The 12,073-nt window shown below is 37.0% G+C and overlaps 3 protein-coding genes across 6 annotated transcripts; 2 read left to right on the top strand and 1 right to left on the bottom strand.

Annotated features, from left to right (window-relative positions):
* Nucleotides 1–933: 933 nt before the first annotated feature.
* Nucleotides 934–4,523, bottom strand: LOC106747171 (DNA-directed RNA polymerase I subunit RPA43-like). Of its 4 annotated transcripts, none has more exons than XR_001374638.1 (4): nt 4,208–4,523; nt 3,631–3,773; nt 2,193–3,553; nt 934–2,126 (listed from the first exon to the last, which is right to left on the bottom strand). XR_001374638.1 is itself a non-coding variant. In XM_014624519.1 (4 exons), the coding sequence occupies exons 1-3, from the start codon at nt 4,396–4,398 to the stop codon at nt 2,259–2,261; spliced, it is 1,629 nt and encodes a 542-aa protein (XP_014480005.1). In that variant the 5' UTR covers nt 4,399–4,523; the 3' UTR covers nt 934–2,126; nt 2,236–2,258. The 4 variants fall into 4 exon arrangements, 2 of the variants coding, with proteins under 2 accessions (XP_014480005.1, XP_014480004.1); XR_001374639.1 differs by having other exon boundaries at nt 2,206–3,553; XM_014624519.1 differs by having other exon boundaries at nt 2,236–3,553.
* Nucleotides 4,524–4,744: 221 nt separating this feature from the next.
* LOC106747152 (60S ribosomal protein L4-like) lies at nt 4,745–7,957 on the top strand. Its single transcript, XM_014624488.1, has 8 exons — nt 4,745–4,882; nt 5,610–5,787; nt 6,004–6,249; nt 6,451–6,575; nt 6,830–6,928; nt 7,015–7,286; nt 7,496–7,655; nt 7,748–7,957. The coding sequence occupies exons 1-8, from the start codon at nt 4,880–4,882 to the stop codon at nt 7,853–7,855; spliced, it is 1,191 nt and encodes a 396-aa protein (XP_014479974.1). The 5' UTR covers nt 4,745–4,879; the 3' UTR covers nt 7,856–7,957.
* A 506-nt stretch (nt 7,958–8,463) lies between these two features.
* Nucleotides 8,464–10,447, top strand: LOC106747151 (gastrulation defective protein 1 homolog). Its single transcript, XM_014624487.1, has one exon. It carries the CDS (start codon nt 8,554–8,556, stop codon nt 10,321–10,323), a length of 1,770 nt encoding a protein of 589 aa, XP_014479973.1. The 5' UTR covers nt 8,464–8,553; the 3' UTR covers nt 10,324–10,447.
* The last annotated feature ends 1,626 nt before the right edge of the window (nt 10,448–12,073 follow it).

Below are 12,073 nucleotides of genomic sequence, written 5' to 3'. Positions count from 1 at the left end.
GAAAAATGCTATAAAGTTACAATGGTTTCAGATTTTTTTTATTGGCACGACGACGACGACGAGAATTAAGAAACTGGTAGTCGAAGCAAAAATTTGAATTTTATGACAGCCATAGAAGCTCATGGTGTGGGTCAAAAAATCCAAAAAAATTCGACAAATGTTTTGTAAAATAGTACTACCGATTGCCATAGGTTTCGATCAAATCTAATTTTTGAGCGTCGTACCCCTTTCACATGGAATGACCCATATATATATATATATATATATATATGTATATATATATATATGTATATGTATGTATATATAAGACCACCCGTTGTCCTGAATATTTTCAAACGAGAGACGTTTATGCGGCAAGATGACTCGTGTACAACGGCAAAGCGACGAACGAACGATGAAATCCCCTCTTCCTTCCCCCTCTTCGAAAACAGAGTGTCTACTCAAATCCGAAAAAAAAGTTCCCTTAGAATTCTCTGATTTTCCAAATAATTTGTTAAAAATTTCAGGTAAAATGAAAATATTTTTAAATGTATTCTCAGCGAGAAATGAACCATCGAATCGACGTCGATGAAGTCTAAATTACATCGATATGAATATTCATTTCTTGCTGGATCTTGCAAATGAATATATTTATTGTGCAAAGTTCTTAATATTTCCCACTCATAAAAGATTCCAGGTAGTAGACACCCTGGAGGATCACAATAGTGACAGTGGTGCGGACGATAAGTACGTTTTAGTAAAAAATTGACATACGTGTAAATATGTAACATGCGTGTACGCGCTATACGACACGTTTTAAGTGTACCTAATTAAATTGTAAGGATATTCGTACAGGAAAAAGACCATCGGGTGTTGAGAAAAAGTCTTGATGCGAACTGAGAGAGAGCATCTCCTATTTTTTATTGCTCTGACTCACGAACATTGGTAGTTGAACGAAAGTAGCAGAAAACGATCAGCTGTCCTCACAGAATCTATCGGTCCGTATTCTGAATTCACTTTTATCGATAAAAGTGCCTTGAATGGCTTCTCAGCTAATCAGATGGTTCTTCAGCCATTTTTATCGATAAGTAGTAAGAATATGGATCTATATGTCTTGTCTTTCTCTTGAAATATAGCGGAAATACGATCGTCAATTGCCAACGGAACGCTAAAAAAAGAACAGTTATAAATTATATACACATGAATGGACTTGAAAATAAAATCTTTTAATTCACAGAATGTACAAAGGGTAACTTCTGCCTGTCACGCACACCGATCGATCTCTGGATTATGTACATTTTATTTGTATTACAAAATAGGAAAACAACATGTATAGTATAGTGTACATGTATAGTGTCTGTACATGTATAGTTGAAGTCCTATTTTAAATTTGTATTTCGCTTTACAATCGATTTATACGGTTCGAATACCGTTTAGCGATTTTACGAGTTTCACTTTCACGTAATGTACAGTTTAAACTTATGAAAATATAACATCGAGAAATATATAGAGAATATGACATACACAGTAAGGAATATAATGTGAATAACATTACGCATCCTAGTGTAACTTATGGCCCGATGTTAAAATAAAACAGAATTGAAAAAAATGCATTATTTGTAACATCATTACAAATTAATTTTTATGTACACGTTGTAATTGTCGTGTTTCTGCAAGTCGGGCTTGTACGGGCGTTTAAAGCTCGGATTGTTAACTGTTAACTATTGTTAACTATTATTAACACGTCTACGTACTGCGGTTCTTTCATATTGTTGTTATTACTACATATTTTATTTGCAATAACGTATACATTACGTTACTATGAATTTTTCTATCTGCATCTGAATCAGGTTTTTCTCGATTCTCATATTGACGTGAGTTTCTGTTGAAATTAGGACCATTCTTGGATGCAGTTGTTCGATCTATCTGCCATCTCCTTAGTGTCAAGTTGTTAATTTTAATAATGTTATCCTTGTTATCGATATTATTGTTTTGTACAGCCAACAGTTTGGTATTTCCGTTTATGTGAGTCACTTGACTTTTTGACCAACATCCATAGTGTCTCCTAGCCATTTCTATTCTTTATCCGGTCTTGGAGTAGAAATAGTGAATGTTTTGTGCACAATCATTGCAAAGTTGCGTTACAACTGCGACAGATAAAGGGAAGATTTTTATAAATTGTTGCCTTGCTATATCAAAAGAATTCACATTACCCTGTAATGTTACCACTTTTTTAAAATTCTATATGCATATTACACGATATGAGTTCAGCATCCAGATCAATCCTCTTCTTCTTCTTTTATTTTAACATGATATTTCGATTTTAAATCTGGCGACGCCTTGGACGATTTCTTGCTTTTTTTTGGTTTTCTAGATACATGGTCAGGATCGGAGATATTTGAGGAAACATCCGACTCTACTGCATTGTACTTCGTATGCCTGGCCTGCTCTCCATCTTTTACATCTTCATCATTGTATTTGTTCGTTTTGGAAATATTATTGATTATCTTATTTTCACTTTTAATTCTAAACTCAGATTCCGAATCTGTGTTTCTTGACGTTTTCTGGCGTTTCTTTGATTTCTTCTTTTTCTCTTTATCGGAATCTTCTGTTTTTATATATACGTCTGTTTCCATATGCTCATCTAAATTTGGTGTGTTTATAACCTCGTAACTGGATGGCTTGTGATTTTTCAAACTTTTGCCGATTATTTTGTCAATAATTGGATCAGGTTTTTCCTCTTTAATTTTAACAATGTGATCTTCTGGTTCCGAATCAGACATTACCACAATCATTTTCTTACTCTTTTTACGTTTTTTGTTATCCTGTTGTTCTTCTACTTTACGTTTTTTGTTATCCTGTTGTTCTTCTTCTTTACGTTTTTTATTATCCTGTTGTTCCTCTTTTGTGCATTTTATGTGATGTCCAATATTTGCGGTGTCATTAATTATATTTTCCTCATTCACTGTCATATGCATCGATTCTAAGTCAGATTCTCTAGATTTTTTTGAATGTTTCTTTTTCTTTTTCCTCTCTGGCTCGTAAGTTGAAGTGTCTGTTTCAGAATATTCCCTTTTCTTTCTCTTACGTGACTCTGTATATTCATTTAAATTCGAATTATTACATGTGTCCGTATCATCATTATTAATTTGCGATTGATAGCTTGATTCAATATTGTCCTCTGTATGTGCCTCTGGGTCGGGATTTTCAATTTTTATTTTGACATTTTCTGTGTTAAAAACAACACTGTCCTTCGATATAGTAATATTTAATCCATTAGTGGTCCCCTCAATGCCATTCGTATTAAGTTTAACATTGGTGCTTGCATTATCTATATTATTAAATGTTTCTGGCAGTCTGCAGCCTTGCAAATAATCGGTATTTAAAGTGGCACAGATGGAGGGAAGTTTGGTACTTCTGTCTATATGAGTCACACAACATTTTACTTCCTGACCAATTTCCACAGTGTTACCTAGCCATTCCTCTTCCTCGTTATCTGGTTTTGGAATAGTAACGGTGAATACTTTGTGTATCAGTAATACAATATGATCCAATCCCTTTTTGTTCACTATGCCTATAAATAAAGTGAATGAAAAGACAATAAATCTATACTTAGCGATAATTAAAAAAATTGAAATGTAACTTATATACCTTTTAGAGAACATCCAACTTTTGGGCAGAACAGATAAAAGTCTGCTTCGATGTCAACATGAATGAAACAGCTGTCGTAGAATATCCTTCCAAGATTACTCAGTAATTTAGGTTTCTTGTATGATAGTAGAAATCCTTTCAGTCTAAAATAAAACATTGGATCTTATTAAGAATACTACTAGAATAGTACTATTGCGAATATATTCTTATTTTTTATATCTGAAATATCATATGAGTATGAAACATAAATATGATAAAAGTAATAACAAAAACTTTTATTATAGCAATTGTGTTTTCAATTCTTCTTTTGTTTCCAAATTTCTAAATTGTACGTTAAAATTTAATTAACATTTGGAAACGAATAATGAAGCATAATAAATGTAAGAGATTGTGGCCTATATTTTGAACTTTCTTTTATCCATAAAAATACCTTAAATGTGGTTTCTCAACCAATCAAGTAGTTCCTAAGCCACTTTTAAAGATACTTTTAATCGAAAGAAAGTTCAGGAAACTGGCCTATAACTTAAGTATATTATAAAATATATGCGAGACAAATGTATTTATGTATATCACGTACTCTGTATCGTAAGTATTTATCATAGACATCAGAATCTCATTTAAAGCTCGCTGCAGGTCTTTTAAATGGAATGGATGTAACGCAAGATGCTTCTTGGTATTCTTGAAATGCACACAAGAATCATCGGCTTCCAAAAGTCCATGCAGCTCCAGCATAGTCCACATTATTTTCTGATTAGTTTTAAAATTCATTTTACTTCGTATCCAGACAGAATTACCGAAAAAACATGCACTTTTTACAAACGACTAAATGTTTCGATGAGCGCGAAACCGAGTTAGGTTAAGTCGAAATGTAAGGGAGAATTCACACTTTAACAGAAAAGCAGAAAAACAGCAGCCAATCAGAACTCGCGCTGGTAGTAAGTAGTAGGGGTTTGAAGAACATCGATATTCGCTCATTGAGGGTAGTATTACATTTAGAAAAATGTTAGGAATTTTAGGAATTCTCTATCCGACAACCAATTGGCGGATCCGACAAACCTACGGCGCATCCTTAATGAACGAACATGCTTAAGACATACTGCGCATATGAGACATTTTTCTGTTCCTTTTTGTTCTCACTTCCTGGAAAGGAAGTTCCCGGCACTTGGCGAGAGTCCGTGAGGGTTGTTGCAGCTATATGTTGGGTCGAGAGTTTCAACGCCTCGCAGAGAAGTTCTAGAAAGATTACAAAATGGTAAGAAATTTGGATTTTCTGTATGTAAACATTGCACTTGAACCGCCGTGATTTGCTCTGTTTTTTATTTAACGCTTGCTTAAAAATATTTCGATATAAAAGTGATAGTTTTCTTTTTCGACCACGTGTTACACTTTAACCCACCTTGCAACATCTAGGCCCGTATTCTGAACGTTCTTTTATTGTTAAAATTGCTTCTAAAAGCTGCATTAGAAACCGTCTGATTGGCTGGAAAATCACATTTGAGACATCTTTATTGATAAAAGAAAGTTCAGAGTAGCAGACCTGATACATTTCGATTTTAATTTATTATTCTTGACTAAATTTCGAAACCTAAGAACCCTACTTGGACAGACTTACTCTATAGCTGTCTGAAACAAGGAAACAAAAGGAATAATGGTTGTGTAAATACTCAAAGAGAACATAGCTTGTACTACAATGCATTGTCTATACTTAAATAAAATATTTGATATTTCGTGGAAAAGAAAAAATAAAATAAAAATATTGAGATGATTAAATACATAAGATGATAGAATGTAGCTATAAAAAAATAGATTTATTCAATATAATATATAGCTGATTATATATATATATATATAATACATATATATGTGTGAATATATATATATGAATACATACATATATGTGTACACACACATACACACACACACACATGTATATATATATATATATATATATTCTAATTTATATATATTCCTTTCCTTAGTCCTTATCAACAGCACGACCACTTATAACAGTCTATACTGACAAAAATGAAGTATCAGGTGACACTATTTCCCTGCCTTCTATTTTTAAAGCTCCAATTCGACCTGATATTGTGAACTTTGTTCACCAACAAGTGTCCAAGAACAGTAGACAACCTTATTGTGTCTCTAAAGAAGCTGGTACGTATTCAACAGCATATATAATCTCAGATTGTGAATTCATTTATAAGACAAATCGAATGTAATATCTTTAAATCGTATGATGATAATATGGTCCGTGTTTCTGAATGAACAGTGATTAGTCCTTATAACCTACAACTGATGATTGATTCTAATAACATTTGATTATCTATGCGCTATGTTGACTATAAAATTACATATAGCTTTATTTCCTAGGCCATCAAACTTCTGCTGAGTCATGGGGCACTGGACGTGCCGTAGCACGTATACCTCGTGTACGTGGAGGTGGTACTCATCGTTCTGGACAGGGTGCTTTTGGAAACATGTGTAGAGGTGGACACATGTATGCGCCTACCAAAACGTGGCGTCGTTGGCACCGTTGTATCAACATCAATCAGAAGCGTTATGCCCTTGTCTCTGCCATTGCTGCTTCTGGTGTACCTGCACTTGTTCAATCTAAAGGTACGTTTCTTTGAAAAATGATATTTTATATTTTTGTCTTGAACATATATTTTGGTCTTCTGTTTAAATAATGATAATCTTTCGATCCATGTTACTGATTTGCATCGATTAGTTTTCTAATAAATTGACTTGTAATTTTATGTAGTTATCGTAAATCTAATATATATATATTAATATATTGCTTTTTTGTATGCATTACAGGACACATGATTCAAGAGGTTCCTGAATTTCCTTTAGTTGTTTCTGATAAAATTGAGACATACGATAAAACGAAGCAAGCAGTAATTTTCTTGCGACGTATTAAGGCGTGGAATGATGTCGAGAAGGTAAATTAATAATTAATGTCAAATTTATGTTTATGGAGTGTGCACCAATAAATGTCCGCATCTTTGCCAAGAACTTTAGCTGGGATGCTCCTAACAGGTGCTAGAGAAAAATGGTATTCAGGCGTTCTTGTCTAAGTGATTTATTCACTAGAAAGGGGTATGACTTGCCACACAATTTGTTCCAACTTAAATGCATTTTTTTTTTAAACTCTAGCTATTCATATTACAAAGGTGTCATTTATTACCCATTTTAGGTATATAAATCCCAAAGATTCCGCGCAGGAAAAGGTAAAATGCGCAATCGCCGACGTATTCAGCGACGTGGACCACTGATTGTCTACGGAAAGGACGAAGTAAGTGATTTTCTTGCAAAGTACGAATTTGATTGGCAAAGTAGAATTATCACTTACGAATATAATTGTATAAATCTTGTTTCTAGGGAATGTGTAAAGCATTTCGCAACATACCTGGTGTCAATCTGATGAACGTCAACAAAATGAACCTTTTGAAAATGGCACCTGGTGGCCATGTTGGCCGTTTCGTTATCTGGACGAAATCGGCATTCGAACAACTAGACGATTTGTATGGTACCTGGCGCAAGGAATCTCAATTTAAGAAGGAATATAATCTGCCATTTCCCAAGATGGCCAATACAGATTTGTCCAGACTTCTAAAATCTGAAGAAATTCGTAAAGTTCTGAGAGTTCCTAGGTAAATATGCGAATGATATACATATATATATATATTTATGTATGTATATATAGACAATAGAATCTCTTAATCATGATGATATTAATTTGGTCCGTGTTGCTGAATAATGATTATATCTTATAACCATTTAGCTGATACGTAATTAATCTTGATTTCACATGATTATCCATGATATATGTTGTACTTAAGAAAAAATGATGTAAATGTAGGAAGAAGGTGGTACGTAAAGTTAAAAAACTTAACCCGTTGACCAACACTCGAGCACTGTTGCGTCTTAATCCGTACGCGGCTGTCTTGAAACGCGCTGCAATTTTAACATCACAAAAACATCAGAATGAAAAGGATATTCTTTTGGCGGAGATGCGAGGCGTGAGTACATCTTACTAGTTGTGTTCTCGAACAATTAACTTTTAAATGTAATGTTAAATTTTAAATATTGTCACTATTTAATTTGTTTTCAGATTGATTTACCGAAAAGTTCACCGGTTGTAAAGACCAAGAAGCTTCAGGAAAGAAGGAAGCAACAACTTCTAGCTGCTAAAGCAGCTAAACCAAAAAAATTGAAATAAATAAATTCATGTGTATGAATGTATTTTACGGTTCGAATAATTTATATTTCCAATTCAATTAACTTTATATTATAAAATCTATAATAAAATTTTTTCTAGTTACTGCTGTAGCAGAGCAATTGTTTTTCTGTCTCCTGCTTTTCTATCGAGATATGAATTCCCCGTAAAACGTTCGGAAATTATCGACACACGTGGTCTGTTCTTTCTAGCCATATTGTGATGCGTTCGGAAATATTATTCGGGTGCACCCGCTACCGTTGGAGTAAGAGATACTAGAATGAGATAAGAAGAAAGGAAGAGTCCGGGCGACGTTTTCGAACGTATCCCTGCTGGAACCGGTGCAACAACTTAGAACGAGACAAAATATATTTCTCGCTCCAAAGTCAGCGACACACGATGTTTGTTTTCGTGTTAAATTGTTCGCTGGATGGAAATACTGCGTTTTGATTGGTGAATTCATCATCCATTTTCGGAAGTGCACTAATCAGAATGCAGTATTTCTATCCAGCCCGAAACAAGCATCGTGTGCCGCTAGTTTAACTAATTGCGGTAGCTAAAAAGAACGGACTAACGTACGAAGGTACACAGTACCCCCGCTACTTTCCCCATTGAAATCACGAAGCACACCGCGAATGAAATTCCCAAACCCAACCTAGAACACTTCGAGACACCATCGAACAAGGTTGCCCGTAGTTGCGATGTCGAAGAAGGCGAGAGTTTTTGATGTACAGGAGATGATGCGGAATATCAGACAGACTCTCCAAAAGAATAAAGCGGTTGCGCTTCAACAGCACGAGGAACAACCTGCTGACGAGAGTGCGGTATCCAAGAAGAACGACAGCAAAGAGAGCGACGACGAAGGTGACTTGATTGGACCACCGATACCACTGTCGCTGCTTACCAATTCAGACGCAAAAACTTCGGGTGCAGATGAGAAAGGAGAAAAAAATGCCGAGAGCGACGACGACGACGATAACAACGAGGATGACGAGTCGTCCGATGATGAGTCGTCGAACAAGATCCCGTGCACACACGAAGTGACGATGACACACGGCACAAAAGCTGTCACCGCCATCGCCGCGGATCCCTCCGGTGCTCGGCTGGCTTCCGGATCCATCGACTACGACGTTTGCTTCTGGGACTTCGCTGGTATGGACTCGTCCATGAGAAGTTTCCGGACCCTGCAGCCCTGCGAGAACCATCCCATCAAGTGCCTGCAATATTCAACGACCGGCGACATGATACTGGTGATATCCGGAGCGGCGCAAGCTAAGGTCCTCGACCGGGACGGCTTCGAGAAGTGCGAGACAGTCAAGGGTGACCAATATCTCATAGACATGTCACGCACCAAAGGTCACACTGCCAGCCTGAACAGCGGCAGTTGGCATCCGTCTTCAAAAGAACAGTATCTCACCTGCTCTCAGGACAGCACCTGTCGGATATGGGACCTGAACAGTCCGCGCTGTCACAAGAGCTTGATTAGATGTAGGGCGCAGAATGGCGTGAAGACTGTGCCGACCGCTTGTGCATACAGCCGAGATGGTTCCGTGGTCGCGTGCGGATGCATAGATGGCTCGATTCAGATGTGGGATCAGAGGAGGAACTTCGTGACCCCTTCGTTGGTCTCGCGTGGCGCCCACGCTCAGCACAGCGAGATATCCAGCCTGAGTTTCTCTTACGTCAAGCAGATGCTGGCCAGCCGCGCCTGCGACGATACTCTGAAACTTTGGGACCTGCGGACGTTTAAGTCACCGGTCTTCGTGGCGAAAGACCTGTTCTCGCGTTACAACACCACCGACTGCATGTTCAGTCCGAACGACAGGATGGTAGTCACGGGAGAGTCGTTGAACAAGGGAGCGCGGAATGGTAGGATATTGTTCTACAACAGCGCCACGTTCGACCTGGTCAGTCAGATCCCTGTGACGGGCTCGCACGTGATCAAGACTCTGTGGCATCCGAAGCTGAATCAAGTGTTCGTTGGCTGCGGCAACGGCATCGTGAAAGTCTACTACGATCCTAAGAAGAGCATGAGAGGCGCCAAACTGTGCGTCGTCAAGACACACACTAAGCAGAAGCACATCGAGATAATGTCCACACAGCAAATCATAACACCGCATGCGCTTCCTCTGTTCCGTCAGGACAGACCCAAGTCGGTCCGCAAGCAGATGGAGAAGGACAGGCTAGATCCCCTCAAGTCGAGGCGACCTGACCTGCCCATCACTTCCGGCCAAGGTGGCAGAGTGGCGTCCTCAGGAGGGACTCTCAGTTCTTATGTCATACGAAATCTCGGTCTGAGCAAGAGGATAGAAGACGACCAGGATCCTAGGGAAGCCATTCTCAAGTATGCCAAGATTGCGGAAGAGGAACCCTATTGGATCCGACCGGCGTATGAGAGAACACAGCCAAAGACTATCTTTCAAACCGACGATCAAGAGAGCGGTCCGAGTAACAAAAGACAGAAACGATGAACTTATATTTATTTTGTACATATTGCCTTCAAGTTGGATTTAATTATTTATACACACAGTGCGTACATTACTACTTAAAACGTAAAATAATCTTGTTGCAATAAAGAAAGTTGATTTCTCTGAGTTTGGTAAAGTCACGTAATATCCAAATAGCTGTTGTATAATGTAAATTTTGCGAAGTATTTATAGTATAAAATAGTAAGGTGAACTTAGTATTATGTCGAGATTATTGAGCTTTTAGAGCGCTTTTAAAATCATCGATGTTTGAAAAACCGATTCATGCTCATTGACGATGATATTACATCTAGAGAAAATATTAGGAACTCTAGGAATTCTCTGTCTGATAACTAATCGGCATATTTGCGACAAACTCGTACGACGCATCCTCAATGAGCGAACATCGATGCTTGGAAAAATATCGATAATTTTACCCGTTCCTGTTCTAATGGCTCCTGTCCACAGGACGCTTGCCGCGTGGTGGAAGTTCGCGCGATAGCCAATAAATTTCTAGTTCTTGCCGAAAAACGGCATGTTGATTGGCTACCACACCAACGCACGGCAAGCATTGTCGCGTCCTGGACAGAAGCCACAATCTATAATCTGATACCGGCTAAGACGTATCATAAGAATTAGCCAACAAACGAACGTACAGGACTGTTCAACCAATTACAAAGCGTACATAAGCTGTGATTATAGTTAAGCATCACAGTATGCATGCTTTATGATTGGTTGAACAGTTTTCTATACGTCCGTTTATTGGCTAATTCGTACGGTACACCTTAAGCCCGTATCAAACTACGGATTAGAGGTCGAGATTAAATTAAAATTTGACCAATCAGTGCGAAGTTCATTAAATTCATTAAATTTGAATTCAGTTAACTTTGCACTGATTGGCCAAATTCAATTCAATCACTATCTCCAATCCAATAATCTGATACGGGCTTTATGGTTACGGTTACGGCAATCCATGTGTGAAGACCTTTGATCGGACCGAATTTGCGTTGTACCGAAATTATTGGAAGTTCAAGACACTCTTGTTATTTTTAATTATAAGTGAGAGTAATGTTAATTCTAGAAGTTATTTTATTAACTTGCGTATGAGTAAGGTACATTAAACATGGCAAAGTCAGTGTTTAAAAACCGCTCTTTCAATGAAAGTCCTACTTATGCCACTCCTGTTCTCGAGCCGAGTTTAAGTAGCTCTCCAGGTAAGAATATCTTCTTTTCATTGTTCTATTTCATTATCTATTTAGGGTCTTAGCAAAACAGCTGAATTATTGCTGAACTTCAAGACAATTCTTTTCATCTTATGTATCCTTTTTTTTAAGGTAGCTGGTACGTACATTTATTAGGAATTTTTCCAAATTTTAACAATATATTAATTGAAACCTGATCTGTACGTATGCAAAATTAAAAAAAAAGATTGACCATGTCGAAGCTGAGATAATTGAAATAAAAACATTATATATATATATATATTACAGACACGAAAACGGCTTTCGATATCTTGTTTTTAATTCTAGCAACTAACTGCTCTTCCGGTTTTAATGAAAAACTAGAAGACGATAAGAGAGAGAGAGAGAGAGAGAGATTTGTATAAATATTATAAAAATATTACAAGATCCTCAGCTGTCTAGTTCTCCAGAAATTGATATGATAAATGCGCAATTTCTGATGAGAGTTGAAACATATGACAGCTAACCTATAAAGATTTGGTAGATATTGTACGATTTATATTCGTTATATTATT

This window comes from Dinoponera quadriceps, unplaced genomic scaffold, assembly GCF_001313825.1.
Source record: "Dinoponera quadriceps isolate SergipeBrazil2010 unplaced genomic scaffold, ASM131382v1 scaffold2157, whole genome shotgun sequence".
NCBI lineage: Eukaryota > Metazoa > Arthropoda > Insecta > Hymenoptera > Formicidae > Dinoponera > Dinoponera quadriceps.
Note: the sequence above shows the minus strand (reverse complement) of the source record. Positions and strands in the feature narration are given on the sequence as shown.

Coding starts and splice junctions, on each gene's coding strand:
- LOC106747171 (XM_014624518.1), bottom strand. CDS start 4,398: ATGAATTTTAAAACTAATCAGAAAATAATGTGGACTATGCTGGAGCTG. Junction 3,774..4,207: donor ATAAATACTTACGATACAGA/GTACGTGATATA, acceptor GTTTTATTTTAG/ACTGAAAGGATTTCTACTAT. Junction 3,554..3,630: donor AGTTGGATGTTCTCTAAAAG/GTATATAAGTTA, acceptor CTTTATTTATAG/GCATAGTGAACAAAAAGGGA.
- LOC106747151 (XM_014624487.1), top strand. CDS start 8,554: ATGTCGAAGAAGGCGAGAGTTTTTGATGTACAGGAGATGATGCGGAAT.
- LOC106747152 (XM_014624488.1), top strand. Junction 6,250..6,450: donor TGCACTTGTTCAATCTAAAG/GTACGTTTCTTT, acceptor TATGCATTACAG/GACACATGATTCAAGAGGTT. Junction 7,287..7,495: donor AAAGTTCTGAGAGTTCCTAG/GTAAATATGCGA, acceptor ATGTAAATGTAG/GAAGAAGGTGGTACGTAAAG.